The sequence below is a fragment of the Ciona robusta genome, chromosome 7 (assembly GCF_009617815.1).
Source record: "Ciona robusta chromosome 7, ASM961781v2".
Lineage (NCBI taxonomy): Eukaryota > Metazoa > Chordata > Ascidiacea > Phlebobranchia > Cionidae > Ciona > Ciona robusta.
In genome coordinates this window covers 7,781,421-7,806,647 of record NC_143241.1, presented here as the reverse complement: position 1 = coordinate 7,806,647, position 25,227 = coordinate 7,781,421, and the positions used below count along the sequence as shown (strand labels likewise).

General features: G+C 35.1%; 2 protein-coding genes across 4 annotated transcripts in view; one reads left to right on the top strand and one right to left on the bottom strand.

Moving 5' to 3' along the window:
* LOC149734405 (rho-associated protein kinase 2-like) overlaps positions 1-18,800 on the top strand; it is a 33,712-nt gene extending 14,912 nt beyond the window's left edge. Inside the window, exons 16-34 of one of the 3 annotated variants that reach the window (XM_089880888.1) lie at positions 680-836; positions 1,257-1,363; positions 1,866-2,013; positions 2,394-2,554; positions 3,050-3,172; positions 3,844-3,975; positions 4,198-4,301; positions 5,163-5,349; positions 7,568-7,661; positions 8,089-8,249; positions 8,838-8,966; positions 10,292-10,448; positions 10,841-11,003; positions 11,475-11,553; positions 12,108-12,315; positions 13,100-13,159; positions 14,106-14,241; positions 14,548-14,649; positions 17,687-18,800. In XM_089880888.1, coding sequence (XP_089737014.1) covers positions 680-836; positions 1,257-1,363; positions 1,866-2,013; positions 2,394-2,554; positions 3,050-3,172; positions 3,844-3,975; positions 4,198-4,301; positions 5,163-5,349; positions 7,568-7,661; positions 8,089-8,249; positions 8,838-8,966; positions 10,292-10,448; positions 10,841-11,003; positions 11,475-11,553; positions 12,108-12,315; positions 13,100-13,159; positions 14,106-14,241; positions 14,548-14,649; positions 17,687-17,690 — 2,412 coding nt within the window. In that variant the 3' untranslated portion in view covers positions 17,691-18,800. The other 2 variants (XM_089880886.1, XM_089880887.1) reach the window with 2 other exon arrangements.
* A 904-nt stretch (positions 18,801-19,704) lies between these two features.
* Positions 19,705-25,022, bottom strand: LOC149734404 (peptidyl-prolyl cis-trans isomerase E-like). Its single transcript, XM_089880911.1, has 10 exons — positions 24,886-25,022; positions 24,384-24,509; positions 22,469-22,512; positions 22,309-22,396; positions 21,865-21,980; positions 21,493-21,577; positions 21,249-21,337; positions 20,662-20,758; positions 20,216-20,358; positions 19,705-19,896 (listed from the first exon to the last, which is right to left on the bottom strand). Exons 1-10 carry the CDS (start codon positions 24,911-24,913, stop codon positions 19,828-19,830), a joined length of 885 nt encoding a protein of 294 aa, XP_089737037.1. The 5' UTR covers positions 24,914-25,022; the 3' UTR covers positions 19,705-19,827.
* Positions 25,023-25,227: the final 205 nt, after the last annotated feature.

Sequence of the window (25,227 nt, the reverse complement as noted above, 5' to 3'; positions counted from 1 at the left end):
TGATATAGTAGGGTTGGACACCTTTTCATTCTGTTTCCTCATCTCATTTAATAAAAGAACATTCAAAGAATTATAGAACTGTTTTTCTCACCACTTCCATAGATTGTTGTTAATTGTTTAAAACAGGATCAGGAAATATGAATATAATGGGCTGAAGGTGTCCCATCTAACCCTACCCTACTATATCTGTGGGAACAGGCCATTTAAAACCGGGTTTTGATTCAAATATTTTTATAATATTTAAATATACTGTGGGTAAGATAGATACTGTGATCGCATAAAATAACGGTTTCTGTATCTATAAGCTTCATGTTTGTTTAGTGGGGATGTTAACTGTTAAAGAGATCCTGTAAATCTGCCCTTTGGTTGATATATCCTAACCGTATCCTCACGACTCCCATAGACTGTTCCTAATTGTTTAAAACACGATCAGGATATTTTAATACATGGGGCTAAAGGTGTCCCATCTTACCTCATCCCACCATTACCCCATACCCCAACAGATATCCTGGTTTCTGTGTCTACATACCATTACCAGGTCCCTTGGTGTGACACACAATTCTCTATTTGAATCTTTGTATTAACTAACTGTTAGTATTAACCTATGGCATGTTATGAGACCTGGGATTAATGCCAGGGCTTCCATTGCCCCACTAACACATATTAACCCTCTTTCCAGGCAAACTCTGAGCTAGAGATGCAAAACAACGAACTTCGTGATCGAGCTGCGTCCGCCGATGAGAAGTTAAAGTCGTTGGATCGGGCGAAGATGAGAGTGGACAGCTTGTTGGAGCAAGAGAAGACACAAGGGGAAAATAGGGTTACTGACTTGCAAGGTATGTGGTTTGTAGGTAATACTAGATGTACAGACATTTTTTTAACTGTATATAGATTATATTGTTTCGTTTAAACATAGGATGTGTATGTATTTAATTGAATAGTATTATTTTGTTTGTGTAGGTGGCCGTTTTTGTTATATAGTTTCAGATATAGTTATATTTACATATTTGTATAGTTTCAGCATACAATTGTGTGTTTCAATACTAACTAAACAGGTAAATAATTAAACTATGTTCCCATACTAACCTACATACAGTTCTTAGCAGGTCATTTATCATATAAACTTATCTGATTATAACATCCTTAATTAAATGAAATATAATATCTAATTATAAAATAAGACCATGTAAAAAGTTACCGATCGTACCAGCATTTAAATTACATATATATTTATTAAAACACCTGTTATTACACAGACCATGTAAAGAGTTTACATCAAGAAGCTGAAAGATTGAAAGATCAAATCACCCGAGTTGAAAATGAACGTAAACAAGCACATGATAAACTATCAACACTAGAACGGGTAGGTTTCAACTAATTCTATATGGGTGAGGTCTTCAATGTAACGCACCTAAGGCCTTGAATAGTAGAATGTAGGTCTATTAGCATGTGAAAATACATACTACCACAGGTATCTACACCCAAGCCCAAACTATTTTAAAGCCTTTCTGTTTAACTATGCATTGCGGTAAAAAACTAACATGCATTTTAAAATAATAACTCTGCAACAAAAATGTCTACATTCCAGACCTGATAACTTAAAAACCTTTTTATTTCTTAATGTTTTACAACCCATTACAGTCGAAAACAAGCATGCAGTTTGAGATGAAAACGTTGCAACAAAAATGTCTACACTCCAGACCTATTACCTTAAAAAACTTTCTATTTCTAAACATTGAACTACCCATTACACTTGAAAACAAGCATGCAGTTTGAGATGTAAAGGTCGCAACAAAAATTTTTACACTTCAGACCTGATAACTTAAAAACCTTTCTATTTCTGAATGTTTTACTATCTTTTCCAGTCGAAAACAAGCATGCAGTTCGAGATGAAGACGTTGCAACAAAAGCTTGACAAAGAGACAACAGAACACAAGAACACACTCGCTAGACTCGATGCAAGAAATCGTAAATATGCATCGATTGAAGGGGCCAAGTCAGAGGCCATGAAAGGTGGGGTAACTGAATATTTAGTGTTACTTTGGGTGTTTTGGGTAACTACACTTAAGTATTACTTTGGGGGCAACTGAAGCTTCGGTGTTCATGAGTCAGAGGGTATGAAAAGTGGGGTAACTAATGCTTTAGTCCTTTGGGTGGTGGTCGTAAGTGATATTTTAGTAATACTTTGGGTTAAGTACATTTAAGTACAACACTTAAGTACATTTTACAGCTTTAATTGTGTGTGGTAATCATACCTTGTTACCACTCGGTAATGCTCAACTAATTATAAATAACTACTTTGTAATACCTGGTTAACTTTGATTTTATTACAGCTTTGAGATATTTTCCCAGTTAAAATTTACAAATTTCTTCTAATATCTCTTTTCTTCCAGGATTGGAGCGCCAGATAAGTTTGGACAAGGAATCGCGAGGAAACCTCGAAAAGGAAGTCAACGATCTAAGGAAGAAGATCACTCTTCTCGAATACGACCTCCAGGAGGCGAGAAAGAGCCAGAAACAAACGCTTGCTGCGAAGGAGAAGTCCGATAATGAGGTAGAGATCATATTAGTGACATAGATATCTAATTAATGAACATAGACATTACACCTGTTATCTAAAAAATCTCTAATTTAGCAACATTGAAAACAAGATATTTTTTATAATGTTTAAAAATTTATATTACAGTGGGGTGGGGGAAGATGGGACACCTTTAGCACACAATATCTAAATATCCTGATCATGTTTTAAACAATTAACAATGGTCCAAGGGAGTTGTGAAGGCATAGTTTTATAATTCTTTGAATTTTCTTTGTTCACTACCAAATTGGACGGGAAAATAGAATAAACAGGTGTCCCATCTTCCCCCACCCTACTATGTTATTAAAAACACAAATTTAGTATAGTTTTTGGAAAGCTTCCATCATACCTACTGACCAAATAAAACAAATAACTTGAGGAAGCTATATTGGAATGTTGTAACTTGCAATATGCTTAGTATAAAACCAATAAAGTCGCAAACCATTCACACCCCTTACCAACCACCTCCAGGTTAAAGAAGCTATGAGCGCCAAGTCTCACGAACAACAATCAAAATCAAAGCTACAAAGCGAGATCAACAACCTTAAAAGTGAAATTATCGGCCTCAAAGCTTCAGAGTCGCAACTTAATAAAGTAAGTTATTCCTTTGTTGATGATGTTACCATTTGCCGTTTGACAAAGACTTTATTAGGGCATAGGTGAATCGTTAAGATTGCCCAAGGTGACACCTTAATTTAAAAAAAATGGTGGCATTGTTTTAGCACCCCAGTTTTAAACCTTTAAAAGCTTTTACCCGCTGCTAGGTGTCTATACAAACAAGCAGAGCCAAAGTATATTGCATTCACCACATTAATCAATGAGGTTCCCTATGTTTGACAACTATGAGTGTAACTGTATTTTAACAATGTCATCCCAGATTTTACCCTGCTGTTAAGTGTCTATACAAACAAGCAGGGCCAAAGTATATTGCATTCACCACATTAATCAATGAGGTTCCCTATGTTTGACAACTATGAGTGTAACTGTATTTTACCAATGTTACCTCAGATTTTGTTTAAAACTCAAACATTTGAGGCCATAAAGAGTTGAAAACAGTGCATTTACCACAATAATCAATTAATCAATGGGCTTCCTTGTGTTTGACGACTATAAGTTGAATTTTCTACCCAAAAGTTTCTTGCTACAATATAACATTGAAAATCCGTGGCCTATTATCTATTATATATCTGTATACATAGTGACATGTGTTGCCCTCTTTATGACCTTAACCATGTCACATCATAACAACCATTATGACATCACAGGAGCACACTCAATACCGAGAAGACAGCCAGGAGTTGGAGCGAAAGTTGCAGAAAGCGAAACGTGAACGACAAAACATCGATGGCCAGATGAGGGAGCTACAGGACCAACTAGAGGCCGAACAATATTTCTCGGTATGTTATTTCTATGTTTGTATGTTAATTCTGTGTTGCTATGTTGTTTCTATGCTTTATGGTTATTTAACTATTAAATTCGAATTTTTGTCTAAAAGTTTTTTACAATTTTCTTCCTAAAGTACTTTTTATTTCTGTGTTAAAATGTTATTTCTATGTCTACTAGTTTTTACTTTATTAAAATATGAAATTTGGGTCTGAACTTTTTTTCACACATTACAGACTTTATACAAGACACAAGTGAGAGAATTGAAAGAAGAGAAAGAAGAGCTTGAGAAGAAGGGAAAAGATGAGATGTATGATCTTGCTATGCTTAAGGATGAAAGGTGTGTTTATATGATTTCCATAATTATAAAGTTGTATCTTTTCTGGGAATTTACCCAAGTATATTACATGAACATGTACGGGTTTTACTCAAATATTATGTATGGCTCAGTACGTAATAATTTCAATATAATGATTGTTGCATAGGCGCAAAACTTTTAAAAATGCAGGGGATGCAAGGATAATTTGACTCTCATCTCAAAAAAACAAATTAAACATATTCAAATTATGGGGTGAGGCTGCATACCCTGCCACCCCAGGTTTGGCGCCTATGCTTCAATTAATTATATTGATAATTTGGTTTAGCTTTAAACCTGTATTTATATATAGTAACTTTAATTTTAACTTTGGGTTATAATATGAAAAATAATTTAGGTTAAATATATTGAATATCGAAACTTTTCTTTCCTTGCATTCTTTCTTGAATCTCTATGTTGTTAATATATTGTGTCTATGTTGTTATTATATTGTGTCTATGTTGTTATTGTCTGTGTGAGTCTCCATCCTGATTGCAGTAAGCTGTAATATGAAAATGTACAAACATCTATATATGCCGTTACCAATGATTGGGCTTGCTATAAAAGCCAATATATTGTTTGTTTGTGAAGGTTACACGCAAGCCCTTGTTTTAGGGCTGTTTTTTTAAATATAAACACCTTTGATAATGATAATTTTTTTAAAACAGATTTTTTTATTTTTAATATTACCAGCTTTATGTAGATAAGGTTTAATGTATAAAAAAATCATAAAGATTCTGGATAAACTATTAGAGTCGTGAGCCTACCCTATTATAAACCCGTAATATTATGAGTGTTGTGTGTAATATATGACCTAACCTGCCCATAACGTCACGGCGGACACAGAGACGCCATCCAAGTTGAGTTGTCTGTTCTGCTGAACAAAGCTGACGAAGAGCAAGTAACTCGACGGGAAACAGAGGGCGATCTTGCACTCGCGGAGAAACAGAGGCTTCAGCTTGAGCTTGAGCTTCGTGACGCGAAAGAGGCGATCCAAGCGCACACAGACGCCACACGGGCCGATATGCACGCTGTGAGTCCGCCATTCACGCACTCATGGCTCCATGTCCAACTGCTTTATATTAAATGTGAAAAATTGAAGAAAAACTGGGTTTTTAACGCATTTTTATTAATGTAGCAAGAAAATAGGAAATTAACCGAACTTTTTCCTAAAAAAGTTGTTTTTATTTAAAAAAAGTTGTTTTTATTTAAAAAAATGTAGTTTTGTAGATTTGGCTGGCTGGAAAACCCAGCTTAAATGAAATACAAATAAATTTTATTCACTTTTCACATTTAATATAAAGTTGCTAACATTGGCCAACCATACATGACACACAACACAAACACCTTCCATTCAGTTTCTTCAGTTGCCTTCTTCCTTTTCTATTTCAGTTCTTTTATTTATTTTTAGTTGTTTTATTTATTTTTAGTTTTATTTTAGTTTAGTTTTAGTTCTAGCTCCACTAAACCAGGAACTTAAACCTGCTGGGTCATGCAGGGACACTGTAGTGACACAGTTACAGATGGTGCAAGACACCAATGCTATCTTGGAGCAATGGCGGTCACATTATGAGCGGGAAATCGTTCATCTGCAACTTGCTAAAGTGGAAAACGAGGGCTCTAACAGGCAGAAAGTTTCCGAGAAAAACGAACAGATATCGGCCGTGAGTTATGGCTCTATAGCGACGCTTTGTGGCTGGATTGGACCTGTAGTCGCATGTGTAGTGTAGATTGTGTGATGCCCAAACTTATGTGGGGGTAATGGTGCATGGTGTATAGGCGCCAAACCTGGGGTGGCGGGGTGGCCAGGAATACCTTAAAAATATCTGCACTGCATTTCCCAAAATCCCAGGTAATGTATGGTCATTTCCTTGATATTGGGGTAATAGGCCAACTTAAATCCCAGGTCCCCAATGTCCCTTGTCATAAAAGATTTCTTGAAAAGTCCTTGTACCAGTACCACAGTTTGGGTAGCACTTTGTAGAACGCATGATGTAATGAAATGTTGTAATTCTGCTTTTGTGACACTTCTAATCAAACTAAACTGCTTTATAAAGTTGTGTCATGAAATATTTAACATCAATTTTGGACTAGTATATGCTTATTTATATGTAAGTTGAGATTGTGTAATAGACCAACTCTGGTATAAATCTTGGATTTCTCACTGTAGAATCGCCCATATAGAATAGAAAGGTTGTTATTTACTACTGTATTCTATATGGGTGAGGTCCTACACGGTGGGCACGCCATGGCACCTGGGGCTTAGACCAGAGTTGTTGCCCATTACCCCAACATTGTATATGCACATTCTGTTCTATATGGGTGAGGTCCTGCAGTGAGACATGCCATGGAACCTGAGATTTAGACCAGAGTTGGCCCATTACCCCAACACCCAGGGTGCTACAACCCATTAGTGACCATTAAAATGAAGCAATGTCTGTTACTTTATATTACTGAATTGCACAAATAGAGATTAATAATAACTGCACTGCATATGTAGCTCACTCTTATCTAACAAACACTAATGCTAATCCTATTTAACTCGTATAGTTACCTAATGTTTTAGATATAGTTTTGTTAATATAAGTTTTTAAAACAAAATATTGTTTTAATGTTGATCTATGTTTTTGTTCGTTTTAATTATATATAATGTACCAAAAATATGTTTAATTTTTTTATCCTATTTTTTTTAATTTTTGTTTATTTTTGAGTTCTGAAATTAATTTTTAATTTTTAGTTTTTGTTTATTTCAAAATTTTAGTTTGTTTTCGGTTTTGTGCTTGTTTTCTGTTGTTAATTCCTGCTTGTCCTTCTATCTGTTGTAGTTGCTTGCTACTAACTTTCCTTCTGCATGAAACAACACACTTGTTGTGTATGGGGTAAAAGAATCATAACAAAAAATAAAAAAATATAAATATCGCTAAAATAAAATGGTCAAAAATCTAAAAAAAAATTGTCAAATCTTTAAAAATGGTAAAATCTAAATTGAAAAGTTTGGTTTATATTTTATGTTTCTTTCCCCCAAACACAACAATTCACACACAACAATATTACTTAAACTAATTGAATAATTATTGTTTGTGTTTTATTACATACAACTCCCAATAAGCCAAAACAATAATTTAAAACTTCTACCAAAGGACGAAAGATATATAAAATCGAAAAATTAAAAAAATGGCCAAAAAATGCATGTTTTGTGTGGTATTGAATTTATATTATTTTCATGTTTTAACCTGCTATTTCTATGGCAGCTTGAAGAGAAGGCAAGTAACTTGGAAAGCCAGATGGAGGAAATGAAGAAAGAGAAAGAAGGGTGGATGAAAAAGGTGGATGCAGCCAATGAAGGTAAAGGGGCTGTTTTAATGATTTATATAGAGGGTTTATATGGTTTTGTGGGGATTATGGGTTACGGATGTATTAGTTGTTTCCATATATCATATGAATAAAGTTTGGGGTTTTAGATGAAAAAGGTGGATGCAGCTAATAAAGGTATAGAGACTGTGTTTGGTTGGCTGAGTTTTATTTTTATTCGTTATAGGTATTAGGGGATTCATTATTTTCCCTGCAGCAAGTTTTATAAGGTTGTGGGTCATTCTGCAGGGTTTTGGGTTTACCAAGTCCAAGACTGAGCCGACAAATATCAGTATCTTGTAACAAAAAATGTGATTTGTTTTATAAACGGAAAAATTGTGACCCTAATTTTGTTAGTTTAAAGTTTAACAAAAACATTTCGTTTCTCCATATTATCTTAAAACTTCTATTTTGTTTCCAGAAATCGAGAATTTGAAACAGACCTCAGGGGAAGTAGCGGCGTTAAAAGCATCGTATGAAAAGACATTGAACCAAGAGAAGATGTTGAAAATGCAAGCTGTCAATAAACTGGCTGAGATCATGAATAGGAAACAAAACACAACCAAAGACAGAGGCAAAAAGGTGGGTTGTGTGGGCTGTATGTGTTGTAGTAATACTTAGAATTTTAGTTGGATATTTTATTATAAAACTGTAGCAGTTACATTATGGTTTATTGCGAGCCGAAAACTAAGAGGGGAATGAACACGAGACGAGGTATTAATACGGTAGATAAACGTAAGAAAAAGGCACCCGTGTACGCTGGGACGCACACACACGTGGCGAGCTGCCACCAAACTATGGTTCCATCAATGACTGTCTCTTCAGCAGTCTTAAAAAATTTTTGGATCCCTTTCCCACTCATGTTATCAGTTGTATCATTTATATTAGCTTCAACAGCACCTTTGTACAAATCATACAAACTGTTTTATTTTGGCCTATTTATGCCCTATATATAAATTCCATCCTCCACTCTATGTATCAGTTGATATAAAATTTATTCTGCATCTTATAATACATTTAACCCAAACGGTACTTTTTACAAAAAATTAGACCAACTATCTACTATTGACCAATCTTTACCACTTTTTTTAATATAGCTTACACAACTTAGACCAAATTGTTTCTTCAATCCGATCTTTGCTACTTATTTATGCAATCTTCCACCATCAGGTATCGGTTGATGCTCTGAGGAAGAAAGAAAAAGAATGTCGAAGGTTGTTACAAGAGTTGCAACAAGAGAAGCAGAAGATCGGGTCGATCACGCTCAAGTTTCAACAAGATTTGGATGATCTACATGCTGTGAGTGTTTGACAGTGAACATGGGGTGTATGAATACACCGTGTGTGTCTGATGTATAAGAAGACACCCGTGTTATAACTCGACAGTGAGCATGAGGTGTATAAATACACAATGTGTGTCTGGTGTATAAGAAGACACCCGTGTTATAACTCGACAGTGAGCATGAGGTGTATAAATACACAATGTGTGTCTGGTGTATAAGAAGACACCCGTGTTATAACTCGACAGTGAGCATGAGGTGTATAAATACACAATGTGTGTCTGGTGTATAAGAAGACACCCATGTTATAACTTGACAGTGAGCATGAGGTGTATGAATACACCATGTGTGTCTGGTGTATAAGAAGACACCCATGTTATAACTCGACAGTGAGCATGAGGTGTATGAATACACTATGTGTGTCTGGTGTATAAGAAGACACCCATGTTATAACTTGACAGCGAGCTTGAGGTGTATGAATACATCATGTGTGTCTGGTGTATAAGAAGACACCCATGTTATAACTCGACAGTGAGCATGAGGTGTATGAATACACCATGTGTGTCTGGTGTATAAGAAGACACCCATGTTATAACTTGACAGTGACCATGAGGTGTATGAATACATCATGTGTGTCTGGTGTATGAGAAGACACCCATGTTATAACTCGACAGTGAGCATGAGGTGTATGAATACACCATGTGTGTCTGGTGTATAAGAAGACACCCATGTTATAACTCGACAGTGAGCATTAGGTGTATGAATACACCATGTGTGTCTGGTGTATAAGAAGACACCCATGTTATAACTCGACAGTAAGCATGAGGTGTATGAATACACCATGTGTGTCTGGTCTATAAGAAGACACCCACGTTATAACTTGACAGTGAGCATAAGGTGTATGAATACACCATGTGTGTCTGGTGTATAAGAAGACACCCATGTTATAACTCGACAGTAAGCATGAGGTGTATGAATACACCATGTGTGTCTGGTGTATAAGAAGACACGCATGTTATAACTTGACAGTGAGCGTGAGGTGTTTGAATACACCATGTGTGTCTGGTGTATGAGAAGACACCCATGTTATAACTTGACAGTGAGCATGAGGTGTATGAATACACTATGTGTGTCTGGTGTATAAGAAGACACCCATGTTATAACTTGACAGTGACCATGAGGTGTATAAATACACCATGTGTGTCTGGTGTATAAGAAGACACGCATGTTATAACTCGACAGCAAGCATAAGGTGTACACCATGTAATAACTCGACAGCAAGCATAAGGTGTACACCCATGTTATAACTCGACAGCGAGCATAAGGTAACACCTCCACATTACAGTCACTAGCAGAGGAGAGCGCTCGGTGCACCGAGTTGCAGATGATGGTCGATAGTAAAGACGCCGATATCGAGGTTCTACACAACCAATACCAGAACGCCACACCTTCAATGGATGCTGTGAGCTTGTATAGCGATGGTGACGAAAATGCTCATGGAGGTGAGTGTGTATTGCATTATATTGTTGTATGTATATATCCTTATATTAATAAATGCCTCACTGAAGATCTTTAAACGCCTGTATTATGTGCCATGTCAGTTTACTGCTTCGGTGAGCAGAACAGAAAGCTTCCCAAACTTTTTCTACTTGCGACCAGAGTAGATTTTATTCTCCTAAAATGTTGTGCGTTTTTATTCTCCTAAAAATCCTAAAATGTTGTGCGACCCCAATAATTAATAGTATAATACATTGAGTACTTTGTATAAAATGTTTATATGCTCGGTGACCTCTGAAGTTTTATTAAAATTTGTATTATTGTCCTCAATGAAGTCTAGAGGGTAGCACCCTGTAGTAAAAATTCTCCAATATAAACACATCCCTTCAATCCACAGACATGACAGTAACAGGCTGGCTTTCCATTCCCAACAAAACCAATATAAAGCGACATGGCTATTGGAAGAAGCAATACGTCGTTGTCAGCAAGAGGAAAATTCTCTTCTATGATTCCGAGCAAGATAAAGAGGAGTCAAACCCTTGTATGGTCATTGCTCTCGAGTAAGTTTTTTGTTGAAGTTGTATTGAAAATGTGTTGGAAAACATTGAAAAAATGTAAGGTAGAAAATGTAATGAATATAATATGACATATGTATACCAAGTCCAGTACTGTGGCTCATTAAATGGGTGCTTATGTAACTTAATGTTATGTAACTTACTTTATCCTCGTGTGGCCGGAAAACGACAGTCGTTATAACACGGGTTTAACACCAGTTACCATGTATGTTTAACTAAAAGGATACCGGGTTCAATGTTCGATTCTGATAGGTGTATGCGTCCTTGGGTAATACATTTAGTTGCAATAGCTCCAACCCAGTGGTTACAACTAATCGAATGTAGCATCCTGGGTGTTGGGCGACTTTTTTATTGATAAAGCAGCGTATCATGTGTGTTTTATTACTTATAAAAAAACATTATATGTGCACTCATAGAAACATGATATTTAAACTCATAAAAACAATATATTTTCAGGAAATTATTCCATGTGCGACCTGTTACTCAAGCTGAAGCAATGAGAGCTAAACCTGCGGAGATTCCACTCATTTTCCAGGTTTGGTTATTTATTGGATGAAATATAACATGTGTGTTTGGTGTATAAGATGACATTCATTGTAAAACAATGCTTATTGCTTGTTATTTAGTTGATACCTCATGTGTGTCTTGTGTATAAGATGTCACACATTGCAAACCAATGCTTAATGGTTGTTATTGGTTTACATTTTATATGTGTTTTGTGTACAAGAATACACATTGTAAAGCCCCTATCATCCAACACCATAGCATAGTGGTTAGTGCCCCTGCCTCTTGCCAATAGGATACGCCGCCACCATTGTGAGTTTATGTATCCTTGGGCAAGATACTTAATGGCAACTCATGTATATTATATGGTAACTCGTAAGCAGGCACACTGTGTTTAAAAAGAACACCATTGTTATGACTGTTATTGCCTCGGAAACAAGTTACACTACAGGTGTTCTGTAATACAACAATATCCTCTAATTTAGTTACTATAGCCAACAAGGGTGTAATTGTACATCACAATACATGTGAGGATAAATAAATAGTTACATACCAATATACAATACAACAATATCCCCACTTTAGTTACTGTACGCCAACGAGGGTGTTAGTGTCCGCGACCCAGAACAACCGATAGCAGAAACATCTGATCACACGAAACACTCAGCTGGTCGTATCAGCCACAAAGGCCATACCTTCATCCCTATTATGTTCCACCTACCAACTAATTGTGAAGTCTGCCCTAAACCACTATGGCATATGTTTAAATCACCTCCAGCTATTGAATGCCAGAGTAAGTGCTGTATTATGTTGATATGGTGTATGTATAATGCATAGGCTATACAATGCTAAATGTGTATGGTGTATTAGATCATAGTATGCTCTAAATTGAAACTTATTTTAAACTGATTTTAGAACTTATATGCTTTCAGTTTTTTTATACAGATTTATAAATGTAAAGCTGTACAATAAGCGTGTATGATGTATCAGGTTGTACTTTGTTGTAAATTACTTATTTTTGAAATATTTTAGTACAAGTTTAAACATGCTTTTTTAGCATTAGTTAGTATTTTGTTTATTTTCACCAATGTTTATGTACATTAGATTAGTGAGACTTGTTCTTTTTATAAACATAATATGTATGGTAACAACATAATACAACTTAACTTATATAAACACCTGTGAAAAGTGGTGCAACCAATTCAAGGTTATTGTTTTGTTGACACATTGTAAAACTAACTGTAAAAAATACTGAAGTGTCAGTCAAATACAACTTAACTTATATAAACACCTGTGAAAAGTGGTGCAACCAATTCAAGGTTATTGTTTCGTTGACACTTTGTAAAACTAAGTGTCAAAAATACTAAAGTGTCAGTCAAAACTTAACTTATATAAACACCTGTGAAAAGTGGTGCAACCAATTCAAGGTTATTGTTTCGTTGACACTTTGTAAAACTAAGTGTCAAAAATACTAAAGTGTCAGTCAAAACTTAACCTATATAAACACCTGTGAAAAGTGGTGCAACCAATTCAATGTTGTTGTTATATAATCAACTAACACTACCTTCCACACACAGGGTGCCGGGGTAAATTCCACAAAGAACATTTAGAAACAAACCTTATAGCCCCCTGTAAAGGTAATATATTATATATCTATGAATTAGGCACAATATATGATATATCTATGAATTGGGCACAATATATGATATATCTATGAATTAGGCACAATATATGATATATCTATGAATTGGGCACAATATATGATATATCTATGAATTAGGCACAATATATGATATATCTATGAATTGGGCACAATATATGATATATCTATGAATTGGGCACAATATATGATATATCTATGAATTAGGCACAATATATGATATATCTATGAATTAGGCACAATATATGATATATCTATGAATTAGGCACAATATATGATATATCTATGAATTGGGCACAATATATGATATATCTATGAATTGGGCACAATATATGATATATCTATGAATTGGGCACAATATATGATATATCTATGAATTAGGCACAATATATGATATATCTATGAATTGGACACAATATATGATATATCTATGAATTAGGCACAATATATGATATATCTATGAATTAGGCACAATATATGATATATCTATGAATTGGGCACAATATATGATATATCTATGAATTAGGCACAATATATGATATATCTATGAATTAGGCACAATATATGATATATATATGAATTGGGCACAATATATGATATATCTATGAATTGGGCACAATATATGATATATCTATGAATAAGGCAATTAATTAAGGAAAGCTATAGCTGCCAGCCTGCCACAAAGTTTCCCTATAGTAAATGTACTATATAATATTACTGTAATCCTGAATCTGTTTTATATGATATCTATGCATCTTTATATAATATGTGCATTTTATACAAAGTTCATTCATTTTTGTGTAATATTTGTAAATCTTTTTCAATATATATTATTTTATACATTATTTAAAGATCTTAAGCCTGTATATGATATCTATGATTTTTAACAACAACATTATATGATATTTATGAATTTTCCATAGTAAACTTTGACGGGAACGCTGCAAAGGATCTTTTATTAAAAGCAACTTCATCGGAAGACCAGAAAAAGTGGGTGAGCCAACTCGCACGGAAAATCCCCAAAACCCCTCCGGCTCCAGTCGATACGTTTGGTGGAAGGTGATATGTTGTTTCTATGTTTGAAATGTTGTTTCCATGTTTGATACAACGTTACCAACCCTCATTATATAACATATGTATAATAAAGCATATATTTTATACATGAACCACATTATACTTGTACTTTAGATCTTCTGACAAAAACTTATGTAATGGGGTGTCGTTCACCCGAAAAAGATGGTAAAAAGTCAGTGAGCAGAATTTTTGCTGTTACAGCAAACTACAAGTATAATATGCCCAACAGCAACAGTATATATTACATATATAGTACCAGAACATAAGTATAACCATTATATATATTGATAGGAATTCCCCGCGTGTGTCATCGGGTCGTTACAACGCAACGTCTCGTAAATCGAGCAGTAGGGGACCTGCTGATAGAGTGCAGAAGGCCAATGCTGATAAAAGGTGACTTTATGTTGTATTTAAAAAAATGGGTGTTGTGTGTTTATAGGTGTAGGTATGAGATTCCAAATATAATGCATTACGATGGTTAGCCAATGCTGACAAAAGTAAGGTTATGTCGTATAAGGAAGTGGGTAGTGGGGTAAAAAGTAAGAGGCAAGGGGTAGGGGGGTTTGACTAGAGGTAAAAATTGAATCCTGTATTAAATCCTGTAGTAATAGGGGTTAGTTTGGTGGATGAAGCAGGTAAAGGGCAATTTAGAGGTGGCTGTACACAGTATCTGGAATTCGTCCGTTTTGTCTGTTTTGTCCGGATTTCGCTGCCTTAGCAGGCGAATTCGCACGCTGGATACTGTGTACAGCCACCTTTAGAAGTGTTTTTTTCTGAGTTTGTGGTAAAAAACGTTTTCTAATAGAGGTATATAAATACTTGGGTTATACTTGTGTGTGGATATCTACAAGTTACTGTTTAAACTAAATGTCTATTTTTAAAAAGTTCGTTTAGTATCTGACGAATTAAAATTTCAACTAAATTTGCTTGATTTTAGTTTTAAATATACCACCATAGATATAATATAAGTAGTGTACAATAATAGAAATCACAAGTTTCGTTTCAAATTTGATTCCTTGATTTGTTCTCACCTCATTTGCATATTTGTAAGATTGCGAAATCCAATCGTAGCATAAAATCTTTTTTTTGTTCCTTTTTTGTGTTTGTTTGCTATTTTTCTGATTGTTTGTGATTTGTAGTTTGTTTGCAGTTGTTACTACTGTGTATCTTCATGTTGGGACCATATCATTTATATTGGGACCATGGAATTCGCTTTACTGAATTTTGAACATACTTTGGTTTATCAAATGTCATATTTATACTTTTTTATATTTTTTTCACTTACTTCACCGGGGTTTGTACCCTGTACACCCTCTGGTTCACCCATCTTGTTCGTTCTATGCTTACCCCCATGTATATCTTTCACTGTTGCCAGCAGACATATATCTTATATATATTAACTCCCTCGGTATAAAAAGTTATCTTTATTTTAATGTTTCGCGAGCTGTTTGACAAGGCATAAGAGACAAAACGTTGGTTCTATGTTTTTACAGTAGAGGAAAAATTTATGTTTCTAATTTTACCAGAGGACCAATTTCTATACAAATTCAATGTTTTTGCTGTAATAGGCTAACTCTGGTTTACATCAATTATGTTGTTTTATTTATTCATTGTCCAACATAATACCACCATTCATTACTTAACATTAGCAACTGTGATGTCATCAATCGCTTATCGTTTCTTCATTTTAATCGCAATCAAGTGTTCCAGATTTGTAGTGACTTAATAATGAGCATTGTTGTGTTAATTTACCCTTTGTTTAATCACATTGCCATTATTATGATTTAATTTCAAGTTTGAAAAATTATTTTAATTCAAAATCAATTTTTGTATTGCTAATAATTTGTTGATCATGTCATTTATTGTGATGTCATATATTGATGATGTCGCTCATTGATGATGTCGTACATTGATGATGTCATACATTGATGATGTCACTATCATACATTACAACACCTAAACAACACCCTAAAACTATGCAAATATAAACGTGAATTATTTTAAGGGAAATCTGCCCCCAGACACCCCTGTTATCAATGCCTGCCCAATGATTACTTGAGTGAATTTAACTTGATTTTGCATTTTATTTCAAATAATTTGATTTTAAAATTTGATTATAGAAATTAATAATTTGCATGTGTTTTAAATTTATACTAAATGATTGTCAGTTTCAAAATAATTAATTTAGGTTTCAATAAAATTCTATGAATTAGAGGTAATTATGTGAATTTTTTATAAAGTATTTGATTTTTGGTAAATTTTATAAATAAAAAAAAAATAATTTTGGAATTTATTCATTATGTTCTGAATTTATATTGTATTTCTTTAAAAATATACACTAATTTTTGATAATTATTTAAAATTCCATTAGGCCACAATGTTTGATAGTTTTTATTAAAAAACAATTTTTGAATTTTTTTCCACATTTCTGTGGAAATTATTCATTATTCATTATATTCCGTAATTATTTTGTATTTCTATGTTTTAATCACGGAAACAGAGACAGCTCACCAGGTGACTTTGAAGACATCGAGACTCTTAATATCCCTGAGAGTGAGAGCTTAGAAGCAACCATGGCACCTTATTTATTGGGGGGTCCTTCCCCTGCTGTGTCGATGGACCAACTTAACATGCTACCATGGTCACCACAGTGCGAGGCCCCATCCTACGCTACATTAAGGAGAAATTCTTCCGGGAAGGCCAATCTTTCTGAGAAGCTGAAAACGCGAACCAAGAGCCAGAAGTCGCCGATTTTTTCGCTCCGTTCGAAAGAAAAGAAACCGAAAAAGTCATTAAGTCCCCACAATGGGTCTGAGACAATTTCTGGCCGCCACTCGGGGTCAAGAAAGAGCATAACTACGTTGCTACGACGATCGGAAAGCAGTCGTCCGCGAGCTGATTCAAACCAACCAGACAATATTGAATAAATAGAATAATTGACGTCATTGTATATTATGCTGCCGCTGACAGTGTTGTAAGTTTGCAAGATATTCTGGCAAACCAGGAACAGTGGTAGCTTGCCTGTAGCTCAATGGATACAAGTTAAACTTGCCATCTTTACGAGTTTATGTTCTTGGACAAGATGACAATATCTTGATGCTCTTGATGCTGCATGGCAGACGAAACATTGCCCCTTAAGATCACAACAAAAACAGTTACCAGAATATCTCTTTCACACTTATAACTAACCCTTGTTTAATACAATAACACAACAATGCAGATATTCATCTACAAATTTTACTTTTTTGGTTATCGGAACTCTCAAAAATTTTCAAATTGTCAATTATTAATAGTTCGGTATCCATCCTAAAGGGTTTTTTATTTGTTGTTTCTCCAAAATTTTTCATTTTTTCGGAAAAATCTCAAATTTGAAACGAAACTTGTAAATTGCCCCATTGTTACATCATTGAAACCATTGTTTGTTCCACAGTTAACGATTTGTTGCCACTGAAGACGCATTGTGAGCTAACATGTGCATAGTAACCATCGAAATCTGCTGACTCAGCAAATTTTAATTGCACGGTCGTCACGCATGACAGAACCGGCGGATTATGACATCACAAATGTTTAATTGATCGGTAGTTTCGGGTAAAACGTCGAAATTTTGGGTCCGATTCAAGTTACCCTCCGTACGTGCCTTGTTACTCCCAACCAAATGTTCCATACAGTTAAAGTTTCATGGAAATAACATTTCAACTTTCTTGCCTTAATCAAATCTTATTCTCAATGCTGATTGGCCCTTTTCCCTAACTCAGCGATCCTATTGGTTAATTTTTTTCAGGCAGTATTTTATTAAAATGCAGCGAACTAATTGGGTAATTTTACCCGAGACGTTGCGTTTTATTTTTACGCCGAAAAGCGACTTTTTTCGCCATATATAGTACCTATGTTTTAACAGCATTATTCTACAACATTTTTGTTGTCTATTAAGTCACAATGGGTTTATTGTTTAAGCATAATGACCATTGGAGTGCTATATATTGTGTTTTAACTAATTCAAAATCAGACTGGTCATTTTCCGTAATTTTTTCAAAACCCTAATTTAAATTTGACGCTCACATAAACATCTTATATCAAACCTAAAACTCAAAACATTGTTTCAATTATCAAATATTCGAAAATTTGCAAAATTTTATTTTTTTGAAAATCTGCCAATACTCATAGAAATATTATTTTACCGCTTCACATAGATATCTTATAACTCCACCATCTTGGCCACTGTCAGTATCGCTGGTCACTCCCCAAATAATTACTGCTGGCAATCGATCTTACATTGTGATTATTTCGTACTCGTGTTAGGGGATTCCCCCACGACTGCCTTACCCTCTATGACGCAATAGAGGAAACTATATCGTCATAACAACGCCTTTGTGCCTCCTATTGTATAACATAATAATATTATAAGTGATTCAAAGTTTTTCCCAATAAGCAGATGATGATTCTCGTTTTTCGCATGTATCAATTCCGGGGAATACCCCATTGCCTACTATTGTTGGCCCAAAGTGACGTTTATGTGACCAACCAATAAAGCTATGTGAAAATAATTATGGATTCTTTTACTTGCTTATGTTTTTTATTATTTCTGTGTATGTTGGGGCAGTTGATATTCTATCTCTATGTGTCTATAAACTGTCTCACTGGGGTGTAAATGGTCAGCCACTAGGGGTGTCTCACTGATTCAAGTGTAACATTTATAAGAGCTTGTACATCATAAGAGTTAGAGAAGGACCTTAGGTAAGATATGAAGACTTACTACTCAGTATGTAGAGCAGTACTTCGGTTGTATTATCTGTTAATATTGTTGTTATTAGGCATATGTACCTTTATGTATCTTACAATAACAGATGAATATATGTAACTTACTTTATCCTCGCGTGGCCGGAAAACGACAGCCGTTATAACACGGGTTTATCTCCTCGTGCCAGCCTACGAGTTACCATGTATGTTACTTTGTGGGTGATTATTTTTTTTTGTATGGCTGATAATTTGGACAACCCATTAGTAACCACTGGGTTGGAGCAATTGCCATTAAGTTTGTTGCCCAAGGACACATACGCCCACAATGGTAGCAACGTCGAGCCCTGAACCCATTACCTCTGGGTTAAAAGAAAGGCGCGCTAACCACTTTTTTTCCAATATATATTATGTATGGTATGAACACCAGAATAACTGTCTACCTTAAACAGCTGCTGCTGTTGTTAGTTTCTGCTTTAAATATAGTATAATGGGAAATTTGGGAGCGTTGCTGTGTCTGTATTATTGGATGGGTTTATGAATATATGATAAGGTAAGAGTAAATGACTTCGCTATGACTTTCCCATTTTGTTGAATTTGAGTAAACGTGAATTACTTCCTAGTGAACAGCGGTTACAGAAAAAGACTAATTTCAAATTAATTTATTACGGAGACCTGCTGTAAGTGTTCATACTCATAATAATACTTTAACCCTTTTTAAATACAAAAGAAGTCCACTTTATTTCATTTATACACGAGCCTCATCACAACATAGAATTATAACATCAGTTATTATATCTATGCCAAATAGAAATCCAATACTATTTGCAAAATATTTCACGTCAATTCTCCGCAATCTGATATTGTGACTTTTTGCCGAGGTTTCCCGTCCTTTGAACCTATTGCCTGTGACATAGAAATGTTATATCATTATTATTACACTTGCTCTGTAAACTTCCACATTGTATATTGGTAGCAGCAGTAAGTCTCTAGTGTTTTTCATGACAAAGGTTTGCCTAATTATGTTTTTATTTAAATTTTATCATCTTGTAAATGGGTTGCCGTATTTATGAAGAATACCTATACAATAACTATTAAGGGTAATATGACAACTCTGGCCTGAATCTAAGGTCTACCATACCTCCTAAAGAACTCCACCCATATGTTTATAATGGTCCAACTCAGATCAGAGCTTACCCACATAAAACAATACAATCAAATTTACCTCCATTTTCTTAATAACTTCGAACCCCTCCCTTACATGACCGAACACAACATGTTTGTCGTTTAACCAATCTGTTTTCTCGGTGGTTACGAAGAACTGGGACCCGTTGGTGTTGGGACCCGAGTTTGCCATCGAAAGGGTGCCTGTTGTGGGTCAGTGGTTACATAAATATCATATAAGTTGTAATATATATTTATTTTATGATTAATAAGACATAGGGAGGGGAAAAAAGGGACACCTTTAGCACATAATATCCAAATATCCTGATTGAAACAATTAACAACGAATTATGGGAGTCGTAAGGATATAGTTTTATAATTCTTTGACATTTCTTTGTTTATTACCAAATGGGACGAGAAAATAGAATAAAAAGGAGTCCCATCTTCCCCCACCCTACTATATACATAAAAAAAAACGTTGTGGTACTTTATATACACACCACTAACCTGGTCCTGTATGTTTTAACTTAAAGTTTTCATCGGCAAACTTTCCTCCATATATTGACTTCCCACCTGTCCCATTATGTTGCGTGAAGTCCCCACCCTGTGTGTAATATTATAGTAGGCTAGTTGGGTGTAACTTATTATCCTCACGGGGCAACAACAGTCCTTATAGCACGAGTGTTCTGTTTCATACACCTCATTCCCACTTATGAGTTATTGTGTATGTAACTTTGTGCCTCAGTTTTTATTAAGGTATGGGTGACATTTTAGACAACTCGTAAAGAACATTTGTCAATTGACACCACTTCTGCCCTAGATTATAACACGAGTGTTCTGTTTCATGCACATGGCTGCTTTTGAGTTTCTACATACGTAACTTTGTGGGTCATTATTTTTATTTTTTGTCTTTTTGAAAGGTTTGGGCGACATTTTAGACAATTGTCATTAGGTGTCTACCCAAAGCACACTTAAGCCAACAATGGTAGCAGTGACAAACCTTGAACCCATAAACTCAGAGCTAGAATCCTGCAACCTACCAATTATGGGGTGGTGTTGTTTAGTTTACACACTTCATAATCACAAGAACTCACCTGGCACATAAATTGCGGAATAATACGGTGAAAGGTACTTCCCCTATACCCAAACCCCTTTTCATGAGTACATAGACATCTAAAGTTTTCTGAAAATTGTTGTTTTTACATTTATAAAATTTTATAAAAAGTATATGTATATATATATACAACTGGAATAAGGGTTAAATTTAGTGTCAAAAAGCTTTAATGAATATATATTATACTATATAATTTTTTTAAACAAACAGTGTCAGATAATTACCTGCAGTCTTAGGAACAACATCAGCTCTTAATTCCATCAATAATCGACCTGTGTATTGACCGCCAATCCTTATATCGAAGAATACCTGGGTTAACAATGTAAGGGGGTTATATATTGATTGAGATCCACGCTGGGTGTTGGGGCAAAACACTTAGATAATTGCTCGCAATATTCTTTTATGAGTTGTTTAAATTATCAGCCATACATGAAACATTCGATGGCACAAGGTGTATAAAATAGGACGCTTGTGTTTTAATTAGTCATTGCCCCACCACATAAATCACATTTATTCATATGAGCTAACACTGAGTAAACCCCCTATTCTGTAACAAGCACCTCACCCATATAGAATATAACAACAACATCTCCCACCTTGGGATTCTTTACTTTTTCTTTCTCAACCACTTCGCTCCCTTCCTCCGTCTTCCCTCCTTCTTCCTCGTTTTCCTTCATCGCGTATTTCTTCAACCAATCCTCATCCGCCCACACTAGAGAGGTTTAAATGAAAAATATGTAAATAATTTTTGCGACAATTTATATACGAGTAAATGTAACTTATTTATCCTCACATGGAATCGCAACGAAAGTCGTTATAACACGAATGTGTTTTGTTTCATACACCTCGTGGTCGCTTAGGAGTTACCACATGCAACTTTGGGGGTGATTATTTATCTGTATGGCTGATAATTTGGTCCTTAGGTGTCTCGCTGAAGAATGTACAAGCCCACAATGGTGGCATCAACAAGCCTGAACCCATATCTTCTTGGCAAGCTCCTACAACCATTATAACACAAAGTTATTGTCAACACCACTAACCTGGTCTATGGTGAAGCCCATCTTTATTTGAAAACATTGGTTTTGCAATATTTACTCGGATCGTGCGTCCAAAGATTTCGGATTCGTTCTAAAATCAAGAACGTTAGTTTAAACATTTTATGGGAAACGTAAAGTTTGTCTCCTTACTTCTACTTCTTACCATATTATCAATGGCAGCTTTGGCATCTTCAGCAAGTTCAAATTCTATGAAATAACAGCAAAAAGTCAATTAAACGTCAAATTGGATAGGTTCTTTATAAAGTAAAGAGTGCCACTCCCATGCCCACAGTGCTATTACAGTGTTTTGAGTTAAACAATAGGGATGTGCTGAAGTTGTAAAAGCTCGGGTTCGCCGAGCGTCGAGCTTCAACGAGAAGCTCGGCACGAGCCCGAGCCCGAGCACCTATGACGTCATTAAGGAGAAAGGCGTACGAGAACGCGTTCATATTCAGTCGAAAAGCGTCGCTAATTTAAATATTACAGAGCACGTGGTTTGCGGTTAAAAAGACGTCTCGTTTCGTAATTTCCAATAAAAATTATTTAATTAAAAAGTATTTATAACTTTTGCAGCCAGTGGTGCAACTAGCGCGTTCAAAAGGGGTCTGTCATACAGATAAAAAACAACGTTATCTCTAAAGCGAAATAAACGCTTTAGATATTGGTTTTATATTACATTATTTATACTTAATTAGAAACGTCTTTTTAATAAATGAAACATTGGTGCAAGTTTTACGCATGTCCATCGTGGATAATCTAACGATTATTTACATCATAATAACTTTAATAAACCATTACGATTGTTACATTACAAACGAGATTGTTATAAAACAATCGTGTTTTATTCGCTTCCAGTTTGTGTATAATTTTTGTTTCTGATGATTAGTTTAAATGCAGGTAAATCGCGATTATGTAAATTTTAATTGATACAAATATAAGAGCGAAGAGCGACGACATCAGTAAATGGGAACCAACAGAGATTGCAATATGATATTACATAGTATCGTCCCGGTCGAGCTTGGACAGAGGCCAAAAAACATCGTTTGATGGCACCGCACGAGAACCGGAGTTTCATTACGTCATTATTCACGAGAATAAGTTCACAACGATTGCTTCGTTTGTTAGGTGTAGAATGTATGCTACCGCATGCGTCTTCCTTTATACGCCGGCGCAGAGCGTAAAAATGTGACGCTCATACACGAGGTTTCGAACTTGTGGTTGGTTGGAAGTGGGAACATTCTTCCCGATTGTTATATTACGAAACGTCATAATTTATAGTTATGTTGTTATAGGACAAGTGACGTAACAATTAAATGAAACATGTTCCAATTCCCAGCGAAAGAAAGTAATATTGAATGCAACGCCTGTTTTAGCACTTACTGTCTGGGTGCGTGTTTGCGGAAATGGGGTCTGTCATTACAACAAAACAGCCCCCATGGTTGCAGCAGTTTATTTATTTCATTATAAAAAAGTTTAAGAGTTATTAGTTTTTTATTTAAAATCAGATACAGGAACATTGCGCGCTCGTGTAATTTGACACCGGCTGTAATTCCATACGGGCAATTTCACTAACGTTGCGATTCGTTACTTGCGAAAGAGCAAATTCACAACGAACGAAAAGTAATTAAAAAGGAAGCTACGCTGACTGTTCTCGTTATCTTATCTTAGTAGCTTCACTTTTTTTCATTTTCAGTATTTTTCGCTCTCGCGTGCAACATTATAGCAATAGCATATGAGGCTCGGCGCTCGGCCCAGATTTCAGCCGAGCGCCGAGCGTCAAAAAAGGAGACGCTCGGGCACGAGCTTTTGAGTTCGGGCTCGGCTCGGCACATCCCTATTAAACAACTTTAAAATACCAAGTTTTTTGCACAAGATCCTGGCGTTGTGCCGTTTTATGCCATGATACCTAGTATTATAAGCCACACAATAATTTCAATGGTATATCATAACCTGGGCATAAGGATCAGGGTTTTTCAACCAAAACATAACAATAGAGTGGTAACGCCAACTAGCAGCCATGGGCCTTGAACCTGGGACCTCTAATCTACACATCAAAGTTGGATCAAACCCCATCATACCAACGAATGCAAATCCTCTGTGTTTCTCTGTTTCATAATCAAGTGGCAAATTGATATCTACGATATCTCCGAATGGAATAAAAGTTGCATGGACAATTTTCTCAGTGACTTCTTCAGCCAATCCTCCTATAATGATAAAGGTTTAATTATTAAGTTAACTGCGTATAAGTTACATTTGACAAAAGCTGTATATAAGGTATATAGCAATCCAAATGTAAAGGGTCAGGTTAAAGTTTGAGTACAGTGCTTTATTTGTCGTTGGGGGTTTAAATAATGTGGTGGTGATGCATGGGTGGACTTTAAAGGATTTACTTCGCTTTTGATATCCATACACCTTTCTAATCATGAGCACGTTCTTAAATTAGGGATACAAATGCGCACCACAAAATTTAAATACCAAAGTTATACAGCATAATAGTATACCGTTTGTGCTTTAACGTGTCGGATTTAAAGCAGATCTAATGTTACCTGATAACAAAATAAGTTTGTCAAAACAACTTACCGACGTATATAAGTCGTTTTTGAGACATTTTCTTCAATAAATTTCAAAATTATATTTGTGAAAAATTGCACATGCGAATTAGGGGATTACCCGACATTTTAAAATCTATAGATATAGTATATGTGAAAAAGAATGGGGACAAGTATTTTGCAAAAATATCACACAAGAATATTTGATCTCATAAAGGTTTGTTCCGCACACATTTTTAAATAACACTCATATTTGTAAATTTAATAGAGCTATATATTCGTTTTGATTAATAAAATATTATTAATTAAATAAAATAGTTATCTGAACTGATTAAAATATTTAATTAAATAATATAATTGCTAAAAAATAGAT

What these genes read in the sequence shown, in the direction of transcription:
- LOC149734404 (XM_089880911.1), bottom strand. Translation starts at nt 24,913, where the DNA reads ATGTCTCAAAAACGACTTATATACGTCG. An exon ending in AAAACGACTTATATACGTCG is followed by an intron (nt 24,510 to 24,885) that starts GTAAGTTGTTTT and finishes TTATCATTATAG; the next exon opens with GAGGATTGGCTGAAGAAGTC. An exon ending in AAGCTGCCATTGATAATATG is followed by an intron (nt 22,397 to 22,468) that starts GTAAGAAGTAGA and finishes TCTTGATTTTAG; the next exon opens with AACGAATCCGAAATCTTTGG.